At 35.5% G+C, this 25465-nt stretch overlaps 1 protein-coding gene across 6 annotated transcripts in view; it reads left to right on the top strand.

The window, feature by feature from the left end:
• The window catches only part of CDK12 (cyclin dependent kinase 12), a 63154-nt gene that overhangs the window by 5916 nt on the left and 31773 nt on the right, over positions 1-25465 (top strand). For 5 of the 6 annotated variants that reach the window (XR_008712940.1, XR_008712939.1, XM_055576000.1 and 2 more), the window contains exons 2-9: positions 1425-2309; positions 8523-8699; positions 9601-9740; positions 10283-10453; positions 13477-13666; positions 19025-19081; positions 19459-19560; positions 25051-25128. Coding sequence is in view for 4 of the 6 variants with exons in the window: in XM_055576000.1 (XP_055431975.1) it covers positions 1425-2309; positions 8523-8699; positions 9601-9740; positions 10283-10453; positions 13477-13666; positions 19025-19081; positions 19459-19560; positions 25051-25128 (1800 nt within the window). In the remaining 2 variants the exon portion in view is untranslated. The remainder of the gene's footprint in view (positions 1-1424; positions 2310-8522; positions 8700-9600; positions 9741-10282; positions 10454-13476; positions 13667-19024; positions 19082-19458; positions 19561-25050; positions 25129-25465) is intronic. The other variant, XM_055575998.1, reaches the window with a different exon arrangement.

The following is a 25465-nucleotide window of genomic DNA, read 5'->3' as shown; positions in this document are numbered from 1 at the left end:
TTTATTGGAAATCATTTTATATTTGAAAGTACTAGAAGCCATCATAGTTTCAAGAACATCTAATAAATTATTTTGGCAAGACAGTTTCTCCAGTTTACGTAGTTTGTAAATCCTAAGTCTTGTATCTTGAGAGTTTGTTTAGTATAGGCACAACTTAATTATAAACCGGGGATTCAGGAACAAAATCTTTTCCTGGGATTTCTCAATTAGATAGCTCTCTAGTTTAAAATTTTAGGTTTTGGTGAAGTGTGCTAGTTACTACGTTTAGCATTAAGTATGACTTGTAAAAATCATGTTTTCACTTTATCAGATATTTAAACCAAAATTCTAAAAGTAATCATGAATATGGATATTTTCTAACATGGGAAAAAATATCCATCCATCTTCTTTCAGTTGAATAAGTAGTGGATAATTTTTAGATTATATGACTGAAATATGTTACCATGAAGGATTATTTCCTTCTAATCCATTTTTTAGAGTAAAGAACATTTTTAAATTTATAGAAAAATTCTGAAGCTAGTACAAAGAATTCTTTCATATCCTCAAACTCAGTTTCCCCTATTATTAATATCTTATATTTGTTATAATTAGTGAACCAATATTGATACATTATTATTATTATTATTTGATGGTACCATCCAGTCCCATCACTTCATGGCAAATAGAAGGGGAAAAAAATGGAAGCAGTGACAGATTTTATTTTCTTGGGCTTCAAAATCACTTCGGAAACGGTGACTGCAGCCGTGAAATTAAAAGACACTTGCTCCTTGGAAGGAAAGCTATGACAAACTTAGACAACATATTAAAAAGCAAAGACGTCACTTTGCCGACAAAGGTCTGTATAGTCGAAGGTATGGTTTTCCCATTAGTCATGTATGGATGTGAGAGTTGGACCATAAAGAAGGCTGAGAGCCAAAGAATTGATGCTTTCAAATTGTGGTGCTGGAGAAGACTCTTGAGAGTGGGTGCCATGGACTGCAAGGCGATTAAACCAGTCAATCCTAAAAGAAATCAACCCTGAATATTCATAGGAAGGACTGATGCTAAAGCTGAAATTCTAATACTTTGGCCACCTAATGCGAAGAGCCAGTCATTGGAAAAGGCTCTGATGCTGGGGAAGATTGAGGGCAGGAGGAGAAGAGGGTGGCAGAGGATGAGATGATTAGATAGCATCATCGACTCAATGAACATGAATTTGAGCAAGCTCCCGGAGATAGTGAAGGACAAGGAAGCCTGGTGTGCTGCAGTCCATGGGGTCGCAAAGAGTCAGACAGGACTGAGCGACTCAACAACAACAACAATATTTTTAAGATTGCTAAGTACTCAAACTGGGTTTTTTTAGTTACAGTTCTTCATAGTTTAACTAATCTGTTTTCTTCCGTATTGCTGTAGTGTATCCACTTAATTTTTTTTTCTTTTTCCAGTAGAAAATCAATGAAGTCTAGAAGTAGAAGTCCTGCATATTCAAGACACTCATCTTCTCATAGTAAAAAGAAGAGATCCGGGTCACGCAGTCGACATTCCAGTATCTCACCTGTCAGGCTTCCATTGAACTCCAGCTTGGGAGCTGAACTCAGTAGGAAAAAGAAGGAAAGAGCAGCAGCTGCTGCAGCAGCAAAAATGGATGGGAAGGAATCCAAGGGTTCACCTATATTTTTGCCTAGAAAAGAGAACAGTTCAGTGGAGGCTAAGGATTCAGGCTTGGAGCCTAAAAAATTACCCAGAGGTGTAAAATTGGAAAAATCTGCCCCAGATACTGAACTGGTGAATGTAACACATCTAAACACAGAGGTCAAAAATTCTTTAGATACAGGGAAAGTGAAGTTGGATGAGAACTCTGAGAAGCATCCTGTTCTTAAAGATACAAAAGTACAGGGAACAAGAGACTCTAAACCTGTAGCACTGAAAGAGGAGATTGTTACTCCAAAAGAGACAGAGACATCTGAAAAGGAGACCCTTCCTCCTCTTCCCACAGTTACTTCTCCACCTCCTTTACCAACTACTACCCCTCCACCACAGACACCCCCCTTGCCACCTTTGCCTCCACTGCCAGCTATTCCACAGCAGCCACCTCTGCCTCCTCCTCAGCCAACATTTAGTCAGGTTCTTTCTTCAAGTACTTCAACTTTGCCCCCCTCTGTTCATCCAAGGACATCTACTCTGTCCTCTCAGGCAAATTCTCAGCCCCCTGTACAGGTTTCTGTGAAGACTCAAGTATCTGTAACAGCTGCTATTCCACACCTAAAAACTTCAACGTTGCCTCCTCTGCCCCTCCCACCCTTATTACTGGGAGATGATGACATGGATAGGTAAGTACTGTAGTTAACTGGGAAATTTTAACCCTCTTGATCTAAGTGTAATGTAGTTTTTGTTCTCAAGGCTTTGTCAAAATTGTTCTGATGCGTGTCTGTTTAGAATGCTTTCATGAATAGGAAATGCCTGTGATGTTAGGTTTTCAGTGGAAAAAGTCCTTATGTATGACATGATTAGAAAAGATAATTACAGTTTGAGGTCTAGTAATCCTTTTTCTCACGAGTATTTATCAATAATTTTGACTTAAAGTTTTAAAAATCATGTGTTTTTCTCCTTAAATTTTTACGTTGAAAATTTCAGTATTACATAGCTGCAGAAAAATTAACACCTGTATGCCCTTCAGCTAAATTGACCAGTTAATTTTTTACCATATTTTTTAAACTATAGATATTATGACTTTTTTGAATAGTTTAGCATGTCTCTTCTAACAAGAACACTTTCCTATATAATCACAATACCTTTATCACCCTAAAAAGCATTCATTTATTGAATAATATCAGTAGCATATCAATAATAATAATATTAAGATCCTAAGTGGTCCCAAAAATGTCTTTTATATCGACTTTTTTCCATCTTGATGCTTTAAAAAAATTATCCTTAAGAAGCAAAAAAACAATATGTAGAGTCTTTGCTAATTAGAATATAAATTCACAGTGTGGTGATAAGAAGAGCTCTCATTTTAATGAATCCTCTTGACTATTGAGACCTGAAATGATTTGAAGCATGAGTCTGATTTCATGGAAGACATTAGGAAATATATTTGTTTAATTTCTTGGCAGACTTAGCTAGGCAAGTACAACCAAACAAACTTGATTTAGCAGTGACATATACCATGGCAGTCTTCGGGTTATTGTTTTTCTATGGAGATTCTGCCCTCTTGTTATAGAGAATATGAGTTTCACTTAATACAACAAGTTTTCGTTGTAAGCACAGAAATAAATATTATCAGTCGTGCATCCCAGATCAATTCGCAAGCTTCCATTACTTTCCAGGTGACAGCAGTAGTTTAAATAGTGATACATTTCAGCCCTTTAGGTCTATAGTTTTTCAAACTACTCTCTGTGCTTTTTTATAAGGTGCAAGTGCAATAAATGATGGGAAAAGAGACTATTTAAATGAATGGCTCCATTACTATATATAGTGGTAAATATGATTTTAAAGAAAAATTCCACATGCTCTTTCTAATATTGATAGGTATTAATGAATCTGCCACATCCTGAGAACTACAAAGGAGAAGAAAAGAACCTGAAATTTATGTAGGAAAATTTGTTTGAGGTACACAATATACTTATCATAGATACAAAATATATATTTTTGTAGTTTTGTTGAAAAAGAAGTCATCCAGAGGGAACCTAGGCCACTATCTTTCCATGGGAACCTTGTTTAAATATTAGTTGACATAGTGGCTAGAATCATATCAGTGTGGCTAGGAACCTTCCTTTTGAAATGTTTACTTGGCTAACCAAGTAGACATTGAACCTATCTACCATGAGTCAGGGTAGAGTGCAGATTTGCAGATGTGGAACAATTTTGATAGAAGGCACATAGAGATTTCTATCTTTCAGATTGTAAATGAAGGGTAAAGTAAAATCATTCAGTGCTTATTTGAGTATGTGTAGCTGTCTTTAAGAACGCTCGCAAGACAGAAGTGAGAAAAATTATTTTTGTTACATATTCTGATTCCAAAAGTGTAACTGTTTCATTTAATAGTCCTTATTAAAGGTAGAAAAATGGAAGTGAAGATTTCTTCCAATATCAATTTTATTTTTTCACTATGTACTAACTTAAAATTCAAGATGGCTTTTCTGTTTTTGTCTTCATTTACTTATTTGGTGCCATGTACTAGCTGCACCTTTCACATGAAAAACATTTGTTTATTAATTTAAAAAAAGTTTTTTTTGGCCGTGTGGCATTTGGGACCCTAGTTACTCAACCAGGGATCAAACTTGTGCCCTCTGCATAGGAAGCGCTGAATCTTAACCATTGAACTGCCAGGGAAGTCCTGAAAAAATAATTTTATGTAAGAAGACTTTTTAGGAAGAAATCTGAACATTGTGAATGGAACTTCTGTTCCTCTGTACTTTATCTCATAGGAGGCTGAAGGAGCTTAAATGTTGAGAATGTGACTTATACATCTTTTTATTGTCTATAGTATTTTAAACATGAGACATAGAATGTAGTCATTAAATACTGATTATTTGAATAAGTAAAACTGCTGAAGGAACCAAGGCCAGGGCTTGTGTGAAATGAAATTGGGCATGTAGTTAAGAAATTATTTGTCACATGGATGATATAAAGCTTGTATTAGAGGATTTGTCCTTTTGGGAAAAGAATTAATCTCTCTTTCAAACGTGTGTGTGTGTGTGTGTATAGTATGTATATTGAACAGAAATATATAAACCCAGGTATTAAATAGAAGAGTGAATTTAATTAATGGTATTTGCAAAAACCTTTCTGATTCACAGTCTACAATTCTTATTTCTAGAAGCAAAGGCTTCCAAACATCCACTTTGATATAATGCATTCTTCACAGACATAGCTGGTCATGGGGATATGCTTCTTTTAAGGAAATCATGCATATATGCAGCTAAATTGCTTCAGTTGTGTCCGACTCTGTGCAACCCTATGGACTGTAACTGCCCCCCCCACCGCCCAGGCTCTGTCCGTGGCTCTGTCCATGGGATTCTCCAGGCAAGAATACTGGAGTGAGTTGCCATGCCCTCCTCCAGGGGATCTTCCTGACCCAGTGATCAAACCTGCATCTCTTATGTCTCTTGCATTGGCAGGCAGGTTCTTTACCACTGAGCCACCTGGGAAGTCCAATCATCTGTATACTCTTCTTTAAATTTTCAGTTAACCATATAGGGTTTTTAAAATGTTGTTTTCTTCTCTATTTTTATGGATAGCCTGGTTCATCTGGAGTTTTGTCAGACTTGGGTAGAGTCTACAGGATTCTTAAAGGCTGTATTTTTAAAGTACTGAACTCTTGTATAAAAGACCTATTAAACATTCAGGTTTGAATTTAGGATTTTGCTAATAGAATGCTTGTTTTCTATTTTTATTCTATTAGAATGCTAATAGAATGTTTTTAATGTGTTCATTCAAATTTTAATAGAAGTTTATAAAAATAAATCACTTTTTAAACAACCTTCTTTAAGAGGAATGAGATAAATGGCCACATTTAAAGTGCATGTTTAGTCACCCAGTCTCCTCTATCCATGGGATTTCCCAAGCAAGAATACTAGAGTGTGTTGCCATTTCTTCCTCCAGGGGATCTTCCCAACCCAGGGATCGAACCCATATCTCCTATGTCTGCTGCCTTGCCGGCAGATTCTTTATGCAGTGAGCCATCAGGGATGGGGATATTGAAAGTAGTTTATTTTAAATTTTGAAAATTACAAAAATTAATTTTGGGGAATTCCCTGACTTTCAGTGGTTAGGACTCCAAGCTTCCACTGCTGTGGGCCCAAGTTCCATCCCTGGTCAGGGAATTGAGAACCTACAAGCTGTGTGACATGGCCCAAAATAAAGCTAATTTTCTTTTTGTGTAGTTCATATGTAAATTCGTATTTTTTTTATTAACAGTAAAGACGTCTCAGAGGTGTTTACGTTGTACCTACAGAATAAATTCCAGCATCATAAATTCCAAGAGACTATCCATATTCTAAAATTTGAGCACTCTGGGATTTGACAACTTTTTTTTTTTTTTTTTTTTTTTAAATTATACACAGGCATTAATGCAACCTTGTCTCCATGAGTGAACCCATCTGCTGGTATAAATGGAGAAGCAGGAAATACTGATATTGATAGGGTCAATCTGTTCTTTCTGGTACTGAATCTTCAAGTAATGACTTGCTGCTGCTTTTGCTAAGTTGCTTCAGTCATGTCCGACTCTGTGCCACCCCAGAGACGGCAGCCCACCAGGCTCCCCTGTCCCTGGGATTCTCCAGGCAAGAACACTGGAGTGGGTTGCTATTTTCTTCTCCAATGCATGAGTGTGAAAAGTGAAAGTGAAGTCGCTCAGTTGTGTCAGACTCTTAGCGACCCCATGGACTGCAGCCTACCAGGCTCCTCTGTCCATGGGATTTTCCAGGCAAGAGTACTGGAGTGGGGTGCCGTTGCCTTCTCCGACAATATTTCTTCCACTATGTTAGACCCTTTCTGCATCTACCATATGTTCTCAGAACTATATAGAGCTTTATTTTAGTGAGTACCCTACACTAAAGGCTAAAGACCATAATATTTCTAAGCATTGCAATTTTATCATTTTTATCTTATGCATTGTTATTGCAAGGTTTTTGGTACATGTGGAATTTGTTGAAACAAAATTTAACCTCTTTAACTTGAGTGCTCTAAACTGGTAGTACATATCCCATCAAACACGCATTCTTTCTTGAAATAACAGACTGAAATACAATGTTTTAGAAGCAATGTACATTTTCACAATAGCAAATAATATTTGAACTCATAAATTTTGGAGAAAATAAGATGTAAATGTAAAATATAGACTGAACTTACATGAAATGATGGTGAAAGAATTCAGTTAATTTAATTCTAGTGACACAGAACCAAGCTAGACTTTATTTTTGAATCATGAATTGAATTTTATAAAAAGTATTTTGACATAGTAGTTGAAAAATTAGGAATTTTCTTTTCTGAATGTCTTAAAAATTGGGGAAATTTAAAAAATCTATATGACATCCTGACCCAAGAGTTTTCTTGTAACAGACTTTGTTTCAGGGTAGAAAAATCTTATTGCAGGTTGGTGTGTGTTCATCACTATCAGTAATTTAACAGAAAATTTTAGATGATCGTTTTGCTCTACCTTGACTACCCCAGTTCTGGTTAATATGGTACAAACTAGATTCTGTTATTTTGTATGATTTTTGAGATTAAAATGATGAAAAATAATAGGAAGTAGTAGCTTTTGAGATTGTGTTTCACACACTGAAGGTAGCAGTATGCTTTAAAAAGATAGGTTGCAAGGGATAGCTGTATTATCCCTTAGATGTGTTTATGGTTCTATGTAAGTATTTATGAAAGTTTTCTCTTAATAACCACTTGCTGAAAAAGTAGAAGAGGTTTCTACTGTGGTTAGGATTCTCAGATGCATTTTAATCTTCTGATACTGTGATGGAATACAAAAGACTATCATGGTTTTATCTCTAGACATGAATTAGTATGCTGCCTATTTTTCCTGAGGACATGCATGGCACAAAATCCTTTTTTTACTCATAAGTAGAGGTGGTTAAAAAATTATATCTGAAAATTGAATTTTCTAATCTATTCCAGAAAAGCCATCCCTTTTGTTCCCCCACGGACTATTATAATTTGCTGGAGAGGCTTTCTGCTGCCAGTACTTTGTTGTTGTTGTTTAGTCATTGTCGTGTCTGACTCTTGTGACCCCATGAACTGTAGCCCACTAGGCTCCTTTTTCCAGGAAATTTCCCAGGCAAGAATACTGGCATGGGTTGCCATTTCCTTCTCCAGGGGGTCTTCCCAACCCAGGGATTGAACCTGTGTCTTCGGCATTGGCAGGAAGGTTCTTTACCATTACCATTTGAGCCACCAGTGCTTTAATGATTCTGAAATAGTCTCTTGGACTCGTTCTCCTTAGATTCTTAGTTTGAGAGTTATTTATCCATTTTGGGTGGTTGAATGTGATTGCCTTTTCTTCCCAACCAGTAGAATAAATCAGTGAATTTTTCATTTATTTTGATCTCCAGCTTAGCTGTATTTCTTACAAAACACTCTAAAATACTCTTTGCTTTTTCAGCAAAGTTTCTCTCCACATCTTTAGTAACATAGTAGTATTACACTGTTGGACTTTCCATCATTATTGAAATCTTTAGAGGAGGTTTGCCATGGTGCTTTGCAAATTTAAGATTATAACTTCCTGTATCTTATTTCATCTCAATAAAAATCCAGATAGCCTCTTCGGGAGGACATTAAAGAGTTTATTAAAGTTTCTACAAATAATATCCAAGTTTTTTTTTTTTTTTTAATATACTATAGATTTCTTTTTGCAAAATCCAAGTCTCTTGAACTGTGACTAAACTCCGTTTCTTTATGTTATATTACAGGGGCTTTTCCCTTAAAAGTAAAATCTTTGTAACCTTTTAATAACCAGACATTACAATCTTTGAGTTTTATTTGCACATTCTTTAAGTAATTGTGATCTTTTTCTTTTTTTCCTCTCTGTTGTTTAGTCCGAAAGAAACTCTACCTTCAAAACCTGTGAAGAAAGAGAAGGAACAAAGACCACGTCACCTACTCACAGACCTCCCTCTCCCTCCAGAGCTCCCTGGTGGGGATCCATCTCCCCCAGACTCTCCAGAACCAAAGGCAATCACACCACCTCAGCAACCATACAAAAAGAGACCAAAGTGAGTTTTTGGCAGGATCCATCCCTACCTTTGGACCACAACCTACACCATTAGGATCATAGAGGATTGGGCCTAATGTAGATCTTGCTTCATTTTCACAGATAAAATTCGTTCATCTACATCCCCAGATACTTTGTCATGTTTTTTAGAAAAGTAATAATTTCCCAAGTTCAAGTTTACCATGAACATTGATCCCACGGTATCTTTTGAGTTCATACTACTTAGAGTATTAAAGAAGAAAGAAATCGTTGTATTCAGAGGATGTCAACCATGTACATATTAATGAGGAATTAATAGATGTGGGTTTTTTTTCCCCTGAACTACATGAGTTGCAATGTCATAATGTAGTAGAATCTGAGTTTGATCTTCTGATTGTTAGCCTTCTTCTCTTAGTAAGAAAAACAGTTGCCGTTTATTGAGCATATATTATTGCCAAAGTTTTATATTTTACTTTTATAGTAACCCTATGATGTAGGGATTATTTTCCCATTCTATAGTTGAGGAAGCCAGTAAGAAGTTAGAAAGTAAGTAGCAATTCTATTATTTGATCTTATGTCTTCCTGAGGCAAAAAAAAGAAAAATCTCAGCCACTGTGAGAGACTGTTTACTATTTATTTTATATTATTTGAATCCTGCCTTTTTAATAAAGAAACTGATAAAAGACCCAGGAATCAGAGAAATCATCATAAAAGAATTCTGTTTTGTTCTTTTTGAATACACTTAGGGAATTCCTTGGCATGGTTAGTACTCTTGAGCTTCCACTGAAGGTCATGGGTTTGATCCCTGGTTGGGAAACAAGATTCCACAAACTGTGTGATGCAGAAAAAAAAACAAAACAAAACACTTAAATTTTTAGAGCAACTTTTTTGTTTGTTTTATTTTTTTGTTTTGCCTTTTTTAGAATTTGTTGTCCGCGTTACGGAGAAAGAAGACAAACAGAAAGTGACTGGGGGAAACGCTGTGTGGACAAGTTTGACATTATTGGGATTATTGGAGAGGGAACTTATGGCCAGGTATATAAAGCCAAGGACAAAGACACAGGTAAATAATGCCAAAAAATTCTAGACATCAGAAGGTTAAAAATTTAGCGGTACTACTGCTTTAAGTGGATTTAGCAAAAGTAAACTTTGAGTTCTAATTTGGTCTCCAAAAGTTACAAAATAGACCAAAATTTTCCAAAAGCATAATATAATTATTACCCTCTAAAAACCTTCCTTCTGGTTGTCCACTGAAAATGTTTTGGGGGATTTAAGAAGAGGTAAAAATAAAATTTGTAAGTTGCTCTTTGTTTGGTAAGGAGTTAGTCCTTGAAAATAAAAGGAAGTAGTTGAATTTTTGGTATATTTTAATAATCCAAAATTTTTAGGCCTAATCAAATATTGAATTAAAATTTTAAAGTCATTTAAAAATCAAAGATAAGACAGGGGACCTGGGGATTTTTAAAAAAAAACAATATAAAATATCTTGCATGTAGCATTAAAGTAGGCATTAAGTTTATCAGAGCAAGAGCATATATTGGTTGATTCATGATGGTGGCCAGAAAATGCTAATTATGATAAAACTGTTTGAATTTGCTGTAACAGGAGAGCTAGTGGCCCTGAAGAAGGTGAGACTGGACAATGAAAAAGAGGGCTTCCCAATCACAGCCATTCGTGAGATCAAAATCCTTCGTCAGCTGATCCACCGAAGCGTTGTTAACATGAAGGAAATTGTCACAGATAAACAGGATGCACTGGATTTCAAGAAGGACAAAGGTACTAGCAAAGAATCATGTTTCTGTATGGTAGATTGGTACATTTTATTTCCCTTTCTTAGCTTGTTTGCATGTTTGTGTTTTTTAATAGGTTGTACTAAACAAATCCAGCTTCTTTAATTCATATCAAAATTAAGATGTTAATACATTGCTCTTATGCTGAACAGTGCGTATTTTATAAAATGTCCGTCCATCCTCATCAGTGTGCTCTTACACTTTTGAAATGATTGTTAATCATTACAGTTAGAGTTCTGTAACACCTAATAAGGCGAGCACATAAAAAAATGTAGGATTCTCCTTCAAAATGGAGCAACATTTTGAAGTGTTCTTTTTGGGTTTTTTGTTTTTCACAAATTACAATAATAGTAATGAAAGTTAAAACCCAGATTAGACAATTATTCTCATGTTTTCATCCTTCTTTCATTTATGCTGTGCTTAGTCACTCATTCATATCCAACTCTTTGCCACCCCATGGACTGTAGCCCGCCAGGTTACTGTATCCATGGGGATTCTCCAGGCAAGAATACTGGAGTGGATTGCCATGCCCTCCTCCAGGGGATTTTCCCAATCCAGGGTTTAAACCCAGGTCTCCCACATTGCAGGCAGATTCTTTACCATCTGAAGCCACCAGGGAAGCCCAAGAATACTGGAGTGGGTCGCCTAGCCCTTCTTCAGGGGATCTTCCCCACCCAGAACCAGAACCGGGGTCTCTTGCATTACAGTCAGATTCATTACCAGCTGAGCTACTGGGAAGCCCTCCTTCATTTATATGCATCTTTTTTTTTTTAAACGTAGCTTTGTGCTCATACAGTTTAGAATCCAAAGCAGGTATTTCTAAACCAATTTTCTTCAGGTCACATTGTGGTTTTCCTGGATTTGTAACTTGTCTTTGGGGAATAAAATTGTTGTAGTCTATCTATGACATCCAGCCAACTTCTGTTAAAATAAATCTGAAGGTTTAGAAATGGGCAGCTGTAAAGAGATGGCATATATGAATATAGCCTGGGATATTAAGAGAAAATATGATTGAAATACTTAAAATTAGGAGGGTATTGGTTAAAGTTAAGTTGGACTTCTTTACAGAGCCTCAGAGGTATTAGCATTAAGGGAGTAGTATCTCTTAAGTTTGGCAGAAGTAGTTTTAAAGAAAAGGAAATTCTGCTTAGATAAATTTATGAAAGTTAGATTGGAATAGAATTAAGTATACTAGGTATATTTCTGGGTGCGTTTTTTAACCTTTTCTGATTATAAAAATAATACAGAGTAAAGATGCATAAGAAAATGTTAATTGGTTGCTTTTGGACAGGTGCTTGCTTTTATCCATATCATTCTGTACTGTGTAAGTAATTTACTATATACTGTTCAAATTCTTTTTCTTAAAAAAAAATCATAAAATAATCGAGGACTTCCTTGAGACTCCATGCTTTCACTGAAGTGGGCACAGGTTCAATCCATGGTCAGGGAAACTAACATGCTGTGCGGAATGGCCAAATAATAAATTTTTTTTTTTTTATCACAAAAAAATAATGAATGGATGTGATGCATACCTATTGTGGAAGAAATGAAAATGTAGATGAATAAGAAAAGGAAAATGGCAATCACTTCTCTCCCACTCCCTTCCAGTATACTACCATCCATAGATAATCACTATATAATATTAATATTTTGGCATATTTCTTTCTAGTACTTCATAGATATTGTATTTATTTTAACATAACTGAGATCAAGGTATATTTAGTGTTTTATAACTTGCTGTAAGCTATTTCCTGTATCATTAACATGTTTTAATGACTGTGCATGAAGATAAATGAATCCAAATTTAATTTCACCAGTCCTTGTTGAGCAATTAGTTGTCAGTTTAAAAAAATATTATAATAGCACTGCATTGAGCATCTTTGCATAAATCTTTGCATTTTGATTTATTTCTTAATATAGTTTTCTAGAAATAGAATTATTTGGTGAAAGGAATTTTCATATTTAATTGTAGATTGCATAATAATTTATGTCCCACCAGTGAGTCCCATCTCACTTAATCCTCCATAATGTTGAATTTATCTTTTTAAAAAACTGTCATCTGATAGGTGAAGTATGAGTGATACCATTATTTTGGATTGGTATTTTTCCCTTAGACAAGACAAGTTTTTTCCCTTGTCTATGAATTTTACTTATTTTTCTCTTTCTTGAGTTGTCCCTTTGTATCCTTTATCCACTTTTTTGCAATTTTAGTGTTTTCTTTTTTGTAGGAGGGCTTAACTAAAGCTAAGGTATTCCTTTAATCCAATGGTTGTTAACTTTTTGACAGTCATGGACCTTTTAAAGTATCTCATGGATTCATTCTTCAAAAAAAACATTTAAAATGTTATATGCTATTTCAGAGTCCTTGAAGCCTACCCTCTAGACTAAGAATCCATACCTTTATGTTAAAGATAATGTGGATTTCAAATCTTTTACAATTCTCTTAGCCTTTTACCTACTTTTAAATGTAGGATGTTGAATGATTCATTTTTCTTTCAGTTCTTAAATACTATAAATTTCATTAATAGTCTGTACTAAATGCACCCCTGGCATATTATGTGAGTGCTGTGAGCACTTCTGTAAAGACTTCTACAAAAGTTGTCTCAGAGAGTGTGTAACAAATGGGCATGGTTGTATGTTACAAATAAAACTTTATTTACAGCAGTAGACAGAAGGGATTTGCCCCAAGCAGTCTGTAATTTGCCAACTGATTTAGATCATAAAAGACTAGTTATACAGCCTAATTGGGGGAGTTGTCCCCTTCAAGACGTAAGTAGTCCAAAAAGCACCAGACTGTGGGTCAGAAGATTAATTCAAATAGTAGTTCTGTTATTTATTATTAAAATGGGCAAGTTACTCCATTGCTGGAGTTTTAGTTTTTTCATATATAAAGTTAAACATCTTTTTCTAGAGAGCTTATGGTCAACTCCAAAATTATATAAAAATTAAGGCATCATTATTTCAGCATCCTTTTTCTCTTTTCTAAATTTTTTCTTTCATCTTGCGTAGGAGCCTTTTACCTTGTATTTGAATATATGGACCATGACTTAATGGGACTTCTGGAATCTGGTTTGGTGCACTTTTCTGAGGACCATATCAAGTCATTCATGAAACAGCTAATGGAAGGATTGGATTACTGTCACAAAAAGAATTTCCTGCATCGGGATATTAAGTGTTCTAACATTTTGCTGAACAACAGGTAACATAGTAACCATATGAGGTTAAGCATTTTCTCCCTCTCTTCTGACACCCTTAGTTTCAGCTAATTAATTAAAGAGTTATAGATAGACCCAATAATGCAGTGTTTGTGTTTATGTACATCTGATGTCTGTACCTTAGGAACAACTTGTGATCGGATATTTTTATCAGCAGTCTCAGACTCAGTCTTGGTAAGGAGCTAAAGGAGATAGGATTGTAAAGGTATTTTTTATTTTATTTGTAAAGGTTTTTTTAAATGCAAACATTTTAGAGAATCACTCACATCCTACAGGAATATTCAGAGAGCTTTTGCCATAGTAATACTTTTGTGGTCCTAGGCAAATTCCTACACACATTGAGTTAAGGAAATTCTCCTTTGTTTCATTGAGAGAAACCTGCTCTTATAGCTGCTTTTGAGACTTTTTTAGTTAACGAATTTCAGAGTAAACACAGTTGTAGTTGGGGACTGACCTTTCTGCCAACACTTCAGTTTAGTTCAGTTCAGTTGCTCAGTCGTGTCTGACTCTGCGACCCCATGAATTGCAGCATGCCAGGCCTCCCTGTCCATCACCAACTCCCGGAGTTCACCCAAACTCATGTCCATCGAGTTGGTGATGCCATCCAGCCATCTCATCCTCTGTCGTCCCCTTCTCCTCCACTGCCAGCACTTACTCCTGGGTTTTAATAGCATAGACAGACAGGAATTTGGTAAAGAACAGTGTTAATCTTTCAGAAGTTTTTATCATCTGCTTCTTTCCTCTTTGGCTATTTGCTTAAAGTGAATTGGTGATATCATTTGTTACTCACAGTAGCCTTGAGTAATAGCCCTACATATTGAGGAATAAAAAGCAAGTCTGGGACCGTTGAAATAAGGCCAGTGTTGGTTCTGTAGGTAATTAGGCTTTTTATAGCCATCTTTGATGCAAGGAGTTCCAACCAGTCCATCCTAAAGGAGATCAGTCCTAGGTGTTCATTAGAAGGATTGATGTTGAAGCTGAAACTCCAATACTTTGGCCACCTGATGCAAAGAGCTGACTCATTTGAAAAGACCCTGATGCTGGGAAAGATTGAGGGCAGAAGGAGAAGGGGACGACAGAGGATGAGATGGTTGGATGGCATCACCGACTCAATGGACATGAGTTTGGGTAAACTCTGGGAGTTGGTGATGGACAGGGAGGCCTGGCGTGCTGCAGTTCATGGGGTCGCAAAGAGTCGGACACAACTGAATGACTGAACTGAACTGAACTTGTCTCATGCACCCTTTGTATTAAATATTTCTGTTCAGTTCTGTTTAACAAACATTATCTATTAATAGATGGGAATATAGAATGACTATGACATGTTTCCTATCTTTGTGGAGTTGGGTGACCCAACTCTTCAGGGTTGCCCAGGACTGTCCTGGTTTTAGCACCTAAAGTCCCATGTTGGATGGTTGGTCCCTGGAGAGTTGCATTTAGTAGGGAAGCTAAACAAATAAATTGCTTATTTCTGTAAACATTTATTAAACTCCCCCCCACCCCCAGATTTGGGAGCATCTGGGAAGATGGATTTAAAGGAATGAATAGGAATTTACCAGAAAGAATGACAACAGAGGGTCACATTTCTAGGCAAAAGAGATTGAATTTACAAATTCACATTTACAAATTCACAAAATTTACAAAAGCACATAAATGTGAAAATAACATAGCATGTTTGAAAAACTGGAAAAGGAGTCAGTATTGCTAGGGCAAGAAGAGTGAAACACACAATGGCGAGATGAAGCTGGGCAGTTGCGAGGAGCCGATTTAAATTTTATTTATAAGAGACAGCCATTAAGAGGTGCTGGTTAATTTTTTGTTTTCATATTATATAATTAATGCATTTCATTAATTGTCCAAATTACTGTAGAATTATTATTTATACTTAAATACCTTTATGAGATAAAACGTGATATTAAAAGATTCCTTTCTGTCACTATATCTGTGACCCACCACAATTCTTATTGAAGCTGCACTTGGTTAAAACCATCTGTATATACAGTAATAATGCATCAAAAACTTTAATGATGATGGCTATCATCTTGCAGTTTTCTGGACTATAGTTTTAATATACTTTCTTCTGTTCCTTTTGCTCTTCTGTTGGGGGATGTGTCACGCCAGGAAATAATTGCAGTCTTGTTTGGTGTCCATTCTGGTGGGTCTAGCCCCTCTCTGTCCCTAACTTCCTGAGTTCAGGAAGCTGGTGAGCTTCTAGACTAAAGTGAATTTTCTTTTCAGTTTTCTAAGCAGGTTGCAGGAGTCTCATAGTCTAGTCTGATCCAGCCAGCCTCTACTCTTGCCGATTTAGTGTCTACACAGAGACTTTTGAGTGAGATAGCCCAGAGAGGAGTCCTCAGCTGGATGAAGGAGGGAAAACAGTCGATAAGAGAGGGAGGAGACCGGGGTTGGGCTTCGTGATATTTATCTTAATTACACAACTATAAATAAAACCAAATTATTTTAGATATAGGAGAGACCAATTAGTCTTCTGCTTTAGAAAAGTCACTGAATGGTCACTATATAGGGTATGGACTGGGGGCACACAGACTTACTAAAAATGTCATAAGAAATGGTCTGAACTTAAACTAACCAAGGCATTGCTAGTAGAGGATGGACAGCATGGACTTGGTAGATTAGTAGACTTGATGAGAGAGTAAATGGTGGGGAATCAATCAATGTACTCACAGATTTCTCACTTGAGAAACTAGATGGGTGGTACAGTGGTCAATATAGGGAATACAGGAAGAATAGGATGCATGAGACAAAAGAGGAAACCCCATACTGTAATATATTCAGGGTACTGTAATATATCCAGGGTAGTGATACCAAGTAAGGCATATGATCACATGCGAGTTTCAAACTAGCAGTGTAGATTCAGGAGTTAGCAAGCATAGAAAAGATATGAGAAGATGAAACCTGAGAAACTGGTCAGATAGATCAGAAGAAAATAAGGAAATATCATGAATGCAAAATTAGCAGGTTTAAGGAATGCATGGCTATAGATGTCAGGTGATGTAAATAGGTTTTAAGACCCAAGAAGAGAATCTGAAAACAAAAAAGGTCAGTGGTGAAAGTGTGGGGTAAGTGGGTAGGTAGCATAATTAATGGGAAGGTGATTGTAGTTGTGACTTTGTTTGTTTTTATTAATTTTTTATTAAGGATGCAGAGCTTTGAGCATATTTAAATGCTAAGGAAAAAGAAAATAAACGGGAAAGTTGACGATTCAGGAAAGAACCAAAGTAATTTAAAGGAATGAGGTTCTAGAGGAGATGGCATCAAAGCCAGAAGTGGTAGTATGGATTATCCTTGAACAGGAAAAGAGATTGACACATTTTTTCTGTAATTGAAGGAAAAGGAGAAAGCAAGGTTAGAGGTGTAAATAAGTATAGGTAAAACAATGTTAAATAGCTCCCACCTAACAGATGACATCTGTTTCCAGCGAAGAAGGTTATCTACTGAGAGTAAGAGGGTACGGGGATGGATTAGGAAATAAACTAGGTTCTGGTGATACTTAGGTCTAGCCTGATTTTCCATAACCATATATCTATTGCTATTTTTTTTTTTAATACATTTTATCATTTCCACCATCTTTTAAAAATTTTTATTTATTTAATTAATTAATTGCTAATTTTATTCATTTATTTAGCTGTACTGGGTCTTTGTTGCTACACCTGGACTCTCTCTAGTTGCAGTGTGCAATGGCTACTGTCTAGCTGCGGAGTGCAGGCTTCTTCTCACTGCTGTGGCTTCTCTGGTTGCGGAGTTTGGGCTTAATAGTTGTGGTGCACAGGCTTAGTTGCTTTGCTGCAAATGGAATCATCCCAGAGCAAGTATTAAACCCGTGTTCCCTGCATTGGCAGGCTGATTCTTAAACCACTGGATCACCAAGAAAGTGCCTCTATTGCCATTTTAACTTTTAAGTCGTACCATAGTAGAACTTACATTGAGTCTTGGGATCAAAGTAAGGATGCCAAGGAATTTGAGGAACCCTTTTTGTCTCAATATAGGACTCAAGACAGCTATTTCTTTCCTTTTGCTTTTCTCAGAAATTGCTTATAAATTGAACTTAAAATGTCATGAGGTATGGGACAAGTGGGTAAGGTGCCCATAATCTTTACTAGGAATGTTGAGTTGATTTAATGTAAAATTTTGTTACTAGTAGTTACCTGGTTTTAATATTTTGTCCTATTGCTCAGATTTTGAGGAGCACCTCATAGAAGAGCCTTTTTTCCCTCTCTTCTATCTCATTTTTCTGCTAGATCTGAGCTATCAAACACCTGAGATATCCCCAGTCCTTTAAAAAAAGTCAACTGGCTTTTCATTCCCCAAGAGGTAACATAAACTATACACAAAAATTGAGATAGGTATGATTAATCCAATAGTTAATTATGGGTTTTAAATAGTTTCCCAGCATTTTGTGTTGCATTTTATTAAAATATTACTTCATTCAATGTCAAAGGAAGGATATTTAGCAGAGTGAAACATGGATGTGGTCTTTTAACATCAACATTATGTAACAATTAACATTTTGCTGTATTTGCTCCCTTATTTTTCTGCCTTTATTTTAAAGTAAATTACATCAGTATGTTTGACTCTAAATACTCTGACAGAATTATTATATATTATTTTCTAACAGTCCATATTTTGTTTTTTCAGTTATGTCAAAAATATCTTTTGTAGGGAGTTCCTGGAAGTCCAGTGGTTAGGCCTTGGCACTTTTACTGTTGTTGCCCAGATTCAATCCCTGGTCGGGGAACTAAGATCCAGCAAGCCCCATGGCGTGGCCGGAATAAAAAAACAGTCTTTTGTGGAGCTAATTTGTTCAAACCAGACTCAGTCAGGGATTATGAATTGGATTTAGTTGTTAGGCCTCTTAAATCTCCCTTAATCTAAAATAGCCCATTCAGTTTTTTCCCAACCATAAGTATTTAATCTAGCAGGTTCTAGTCACTTTTGTTTGCCAAGAAATAAATGTTTAGTTAAGGAATCATATCCAAAAACATAATAGTAGTCTAAAAAAAACTCCCTTAGGCTTTGTGGAATGGTGTGGTCAAAGAAACTTAATCTGGGAGAGTTACCGTTAAGAGCAGAACTAAAAGGTTAAAATTCATTTTTGTAATTCCTTTAACTCCTAAATTAGCACTTGACTTTTTTTTTTTGGTCTCATCTTGTTGCATGTGGGATCTTAGTTCCCCGATCAGGAATTGAACCTGTGCCCCCTGAAGCAGAAACTCCAAGTCTTAACCACTGTACTGTCGGGGAAGTCCCAGCAACTTGACTTTTTAAGTGTAATTTGGAAGCTCCTGTTGTTACTTATGAAAATAATTATTTTTGTTTTACAGTGGGCAGATCAAACTAGCAGATTTTGGACTTGCTCGGCTCTATAATTCTGAAGAGAGGTGAGTCATTCATCAAAATTACATATGGAAAATAGGAAAAAGTCCTTTTTATTCTTGGATATGCTAGTATTCTGTAAATTGCCGTAACCAAAGAGTTCCATAATTTTCTAAATGTGTTACCACCTAGATTTTAGACACTTAATTCTTTCTGATTTCTTGAACCTGCTTTAGACTGAAATAAATCAACCCAAATTGGAATGGAAGTTATTTCTTCATCATCTTCTGTCAAGTTTACTTTTGAACTGTTAGGTTGCTATGGAGCTGTTTTGATGATCCCATCTCCAATTGACAGCTGTTTTAATTTACATTTAATTATACAAGTATTTTTCATCAGAAGCCATTGTAAATTTATGTCATGGTTGTATTTTATTTTTCAGCCGTCCTTATACAAACAAAGTTATTACTCTGTGGTACCGACCTCCAGAACTTCTGCTGGGAGAGGAGCGTTATACACCAGCAATAGATGTTTGGAGCTGTGGGTAAGATTCCTTTCATCTTTTTTTTGTTTGTAACTCACATACTGATGAACTTGTATCATGTTTTATGTCTCCATTTGTTTTTTTGCAGCTCTTCTTTAAGTTCAAAAGAATAGGGATCAACTTTTAGCCAGAGTTCAAAGAAATCTGTTAAATATTTCTTAATATCAGATACATAGTTTCAAATAAGATTCATAGATTGCAATTGATATCTCATCTTTTAATTATAGATTCCCCCTCCATCTCTCTTAGGTCCCCCGTCTTTATAATTTTTTTTTTAGAAGAAATTGGTTTATTTGTCCTATAGAGTTTCTCACCATCTAGACTTTGCTGATTGCATCTTCGTGGTGATTTTTTAAGCATAGTTCTCTATTTTTATTTCCTATAAATTGTAGGTGAATTCAGGTCTGATTCCCAATACCCACTGACCCTGAAACTATTTTACAGATGGTTTTGTGTACTTCTGACAGATCACATAGTCACTTGTATATCCTAGTTGGGGGTAGGAAGTGGTGGGAGCCTCTTGTCCAGAGTACAGGCAATAACTGGGTGCATTATCTGTAGAAAATTTAAAAACAATTTAAAAAATCCATTACAAATTAGTCAACTTTTTATTATCCTCTTACACAGGCAGTTCTAAACAATGTCTAATAAAATATTCACCCCTATTGGAGTTACATATACACACACCACTTTATGTAATAATATGTAATTGTCTTGTTTGGAAGTGTTGTTAGCTATTAGTGGTCTGTATCCATCAATTCATTTGAGTTTTTTTGTGGTATGATATTCTAATCATTTTATTCTTTCTTGGAATAAAGAAAGGTTATCTATTTGGCTAACCTTGGGTACAAATGATATTGAAAAGGCTTAATTAGGAAGTTACCTGGCAGTCTGGTGACTAAGACTCCACATTTTCACTGGTGAGAGCATGGGTTCAGCCCCTAGTTGGGGAGCTGAAATTCCACAAGCCACCTGGGTGGGGCCAAAAAAAAGTTTTTTAAAGGGTTTTATTAACGGTTTAAATCTTTCATTTTATTTACCAGTTTTCAAAATAATAAGGTGGCTTACTGTTATCCTCCAAAGATGACCAGAGAGAGGTTGTTTAGGGTTTGGTTTTTAGTGTCATTATGAACTCATGGATTTAAACATATTGGACATGTTTTAATTCATTAGAGTTATCATCCTTATTCCTCTTCAAACTGTCCAGACGTCAGTCATTGGGAGTTTATTCAGGTTAATTCTTGGGACCTTTTGACTCAACCATAGTTGAATTGATAGCCTCTATTGTTTTCTGGTTCTAGTCTCATCTAGTTCATTTCCTGCCACAGACCTAGAATTGGCCATTTCTCTTAAGGTGTCCTTTTAGTAGAAAATTATATTTAGAGACCACAGTTTGTATGTTAGGGGCATAGACATTTTATATAGGTCATGTTAGTTAATTGTTTCTTAAGCTGTATTATTTATGCACACTGACCTTGACCTCCATACTTTAGGATTCTGACACATATACTTCACAGGGAGCAATATCACTTTTTTCCATCCTTTCTCTCCTCTATTAATGTCATTCTTTCAAAGGAGAACTACGGGGCTTTTATTTCAAAATTAAAAAGGGTGATGGAGAAAGAGCTTAATTTCTGTAGTAGCCTACCCAACTCAAATGAAGCTTTAGTTAAATTTTAGACTCAAGCTGGTATGTTTGTGTTCTGGACTATTTGCTTTAACAGTATTAGCTTTTAAATTGTCACAGCTAGGGTCTGAAGTTAACGCCCCATTAAGATGCACAGGGAAAGTTCATAGCTCTGTTGGTATTATTTCTGTGCAATCTACCACCTCAATGCAGTAGCCAAGTGTTGATTACATAATGATATCTTCCTCACTGAAGGACTAGAAACTGAAAACACAAAAACACAGTTGAAAATTAAAATTGTAGAAAATTATGCTTTCTTTAAAAGCTCAGTGACTTATTGAATTGAGATTTTGCTTGACTTTTGATGTGCACTTAATACTTTGGTGATTTGTGGTAGTCTCTCTGAAGATGTTTTTGTGGGATGTTCTTGGCAGAATTAATCGATGGAGCAGAGCAGTTCAGTGTGAAAATCAAGAGAGAAGCCACACAGACAAATACAACACATTGTACCTAGAGTCTGTAAACTCAGCAGGGTTGTTTTTTCTGTGTTTTATTTTACCTGTTGTGATAACACTGTATTTGGAATTTGATTTGGCAGTTAATATTAGAAACAAATTTTGCTTACACTTTTCTTTCTCTGAATAAGGTTTGAGAGACTGTTGGAAGTAAGAATTTGAGGTTAACAAATGCTAAAAGAAAGTTGCTGATAACTTTAAAAGCTACGTTTGTTTGCTTTCTCAAATTTTGTCAAGCTAAAGAATTTCAAAGTTAAACTGTATTATAGTCGTCCCTCCATGCCTACAGCAGGGTTGGTTCTAGGACCCCTTGCACGCAAAATCCTGGGGATGCTCAAGTGTGTTATATTAAATAGTGTAGTGTTTACAAAATGCTCAAGTGTGTTATATTAAATAGTATAGTGTTTACATATAGCCTACACACACCCTCCCACATATCCTCCACTATATTTTCAATAATCTCTGATTACTTATAATACCTAAACACTGTAAATGTTCCAGTAGTTGCCAGCGTGGCAAATTTAAGTTTTGATTTTTTTGAAACTTTCTGGAATTTATTTTCTGAATATTTTCAGTTCATGGTTGGTTGAATCTGTGGATATGGTACCTACAAATATGGAGGGCTGACTGTAAACACTGGTTTCAGGAGTATTTGTAAATAAATCTCATTTCAGAACACAGGCCGGAAAAGAGATTTGTTGTCCTTTTTTTTTTCTTTCCTCACATTTTGAAAAAAATATTTCAGGTATAAAAAAGTATAGAGTATTGATGTAATTTTTTTCATGTTTTAAATTTATTTTGAAATAATTAGAAAAGATACTAGGATAGTACAAAGAATGTTAGTATAGTCTTTATTCAGATTTACTAATTTTTTGAACCTTTCAATTGAGATTTATAATAAACTGCATATATTTAACGTGTATAATTTGTTTTGACATTGGTGAAACCATCACCACAACCAAAGTAATGTGCTGCAAAATTATCCATGTGTTCCTTTGTAGTCCCTCTTTACTGTCCACATCATCCCATTCCCCACACCCACCTGCTCGCTCTTTAGATTGATTTATATTTCTAGAATTTTGTGGTAAATAGAATCATAATGTACATGTTCTTTTTTCACATTGGCAGCTTTTACTCAACATAATTATTTTAAGATCATTTATGTTAGTTTTACTGATTTTTAACTTGCCACATTTCCTTCTTTAAATAATTTTATTTATTTATATTTGGCTGTGCTTGGTCTTGTTGCTGCATGGGCTTTTCTCTGGTTGTGACTAGCGGGGGCTAGTCTCTAGTTGCAGTGCTCAGGCTTCTCACTGTGGTGGTTTCTCTTGTCGCAGGCAGAGCATGGTCTCTAGATGCACGGGCTTCAGTAGTTGCGGCTCCCAGACTCTAGAGCGCAGTGTCAGTGATTGCGGTGCAAGGGTTTAGTTGCTCTGTAGCATGTGGGATTTTCCCAGATCAGAAATTGAACCCGTGTCTCCTGCGTTGATCGGCAGGCAGATTTTTTTGCCACTGAGCCACCAGGGAAGCCCTACATTTCTTTTATATTCATATATTTTATATCTATATATATACACATATATAAATATGTTGCATGTATATATATGTACAAATATAACATACAGTATATTCATAGAATAAAATGTATGTTTGTGTATATATATACACATATAAATATATGTGTGTGTGTATGTTGTATGTATATATAATATATATATGTACTTACATATATTATAACATACAGTATATTCATAGAATAAAATGTATGTTTGTATATGTGTACTATATATATATCTTTTTTCCAGAACCATTTGAAAGTAATTTTATATGGTAGTGGTGGTCGTGTAGTTGCTAAATCATGTCTAACTCTTGTGACCCCATGGACTGTAGCCCGCCAGGCTCCTCTGTCCGTGGGATTTCCCAGGGAAGAACACTGGAGTGGGTTGCCATTTCCTTCTCCAGTAGTTCCATATATTCACACACTAATTTTGTCAGTACGCTCATAATGTCCTGGCAACAATACCTCATGTAATAGAGGATCCAGTTTAGTAGCACTTATTACATTTAGTTTTCATTCTTAATCTGGAACAGTTACTTGGCTTTTTTTCGGTTTTGATTTTGGCTGAAATTTGAAGTTTAGTTAATTTAAAATATTAGTTTCAGGTATACAACATAATAATTCAAAATTTTTGTAGATTATATTCCATTTCAAGTTACTGTAAAATATTGACTGTATTCCTGTCCTTGTAGCTTATTTATTTTATACATAATCCCCTACCTCTATATTGCTCTTTTCCAGTTCCTTCTCCCCACTGGTAATCATTAGTTTTTTCCCTATATCTGTGAGTTTGTTTTTGTTTTGTTACATTCTTTCATTCATTTTATTTTTTAGATTATACATATAAATGGTAATATACTATATTTGTCTGACTTATTTCACTTAAGCACAATACCCTCTAGGTCCATCCATGTTGCAGATGGCAGAATTTCATTCTTTTATATTTCAGAAGTGTTCTTTTTAAGGTATTACATTTGTACTCACATGAACCCTGCTTGCCTTTTTCTGGGGATGTTACTTTGGTCACTTAGCTAAGGTGGTGTTTTTTTCACTACTAAATAGTTACTAGTTTTCCTTTTATAATTAATAAATAATTTATGGAGAGATACTTGGAGACTGTGTAAATATATCAATATAGTTTTGAAAGGCCTTTTCAAAATGGTGAAAGAATTTAAGCATAATATATTTGAAAGTCTTGTTGAAACTGATTCTGACTGATGACAATGAACTTTAGAAATATAATGTCAAGAGGGCTGTATATAGTGCCCATTCTGCAGGGCAGATGAAGAAAAAGGCTAATATTATTCTTACTGGAATTGCTCAGCATCTTTGTAAAATTGAAGTGAGGAGTTTTTTAGTGTTTAGCTATTTCCTTAAATTTACAGTGGAATTGGTAGAAAAGGACTCTTGACTCCTTTTTTCTTTATTTTTTTGCCACACTATGTGACATGTAGGATCTTAGTTCTCCCATCAGGGATTAAGCACATGCCCCCTGCATTGGAAGCACAGAGTCTTAACCACTGGACTACCAGGAAAGTCCCTTGACTTCTTGTTTCTGCTTATAGACTGTCCTTTATAGGTGGCAAAAATTTGATCTACCAGCAAATCTTAATCCTTAATGTTATTTTCACCATAAGAAGTATTTTCTTTTATGAAAGTCAGGCCCTTAGTTTTGGGCTTTTTTAGTATATTAGATGTAACCTGATACACTATAAAAGTTTATTGAAATACATTTTAAATAAGCTCCAGGGATTTCTCTTCTGACCTCTCAATTTTATTATTTCTAGATGCATTCTTGGGGAACTATTCACAAAGAAGCCTATTTTTCAAGCCAATCTGGAACTGGCTCAGCTAGAACTGATCAGGTACAGCTGTGTATGTGCTCTGAGTGCCCAAGGTTGATCAGTAATCTCATCCTTTAATTTCTAATACTTTTCATTCATTCTACTAAATGATTTTATGCTCCTTAGGTCCAAGTAAGTTTCTCTTCAGTCAGGTTTACCATATATTTTGTCATGGGCTGTACATACTTATATATGTAAGTAAGTGTATTTCACTTACTTAATTTGCATAGTTTTTATTAGTTCTTCATGTAAAAGCATACTGTTTTCAGAATAGTTGTTTATTCTTATTTAGGTTAGATTAAGATCAACTTTATTCAGTAAACATTCATTGAGCCTATTCTCTAACAAATTCCTATCA

Source organism: Bubalus kerabau, chromosome 4 (assembly GCF_029407905.1).
Source record: "Bubalus kerabau isolate K-KA32 ecotype Philippines breed swamp buffalo chromosome 4, PCC_UOA_SB_1v2, whole genome shotgun sequence".
NCBI classification, from domain to species: domain Eukaryota; kingdom Metazoa; phylum Chordata; class Mammalia; order Artiodactyla; family Bovidae; genus Bubalus; species Bubalus kerabau.
The sequence above is the reverse complement of the archived record's forward strand: the minus strand, read 5'-3'. Positions and strand labels throughout refer to the sequence as shown.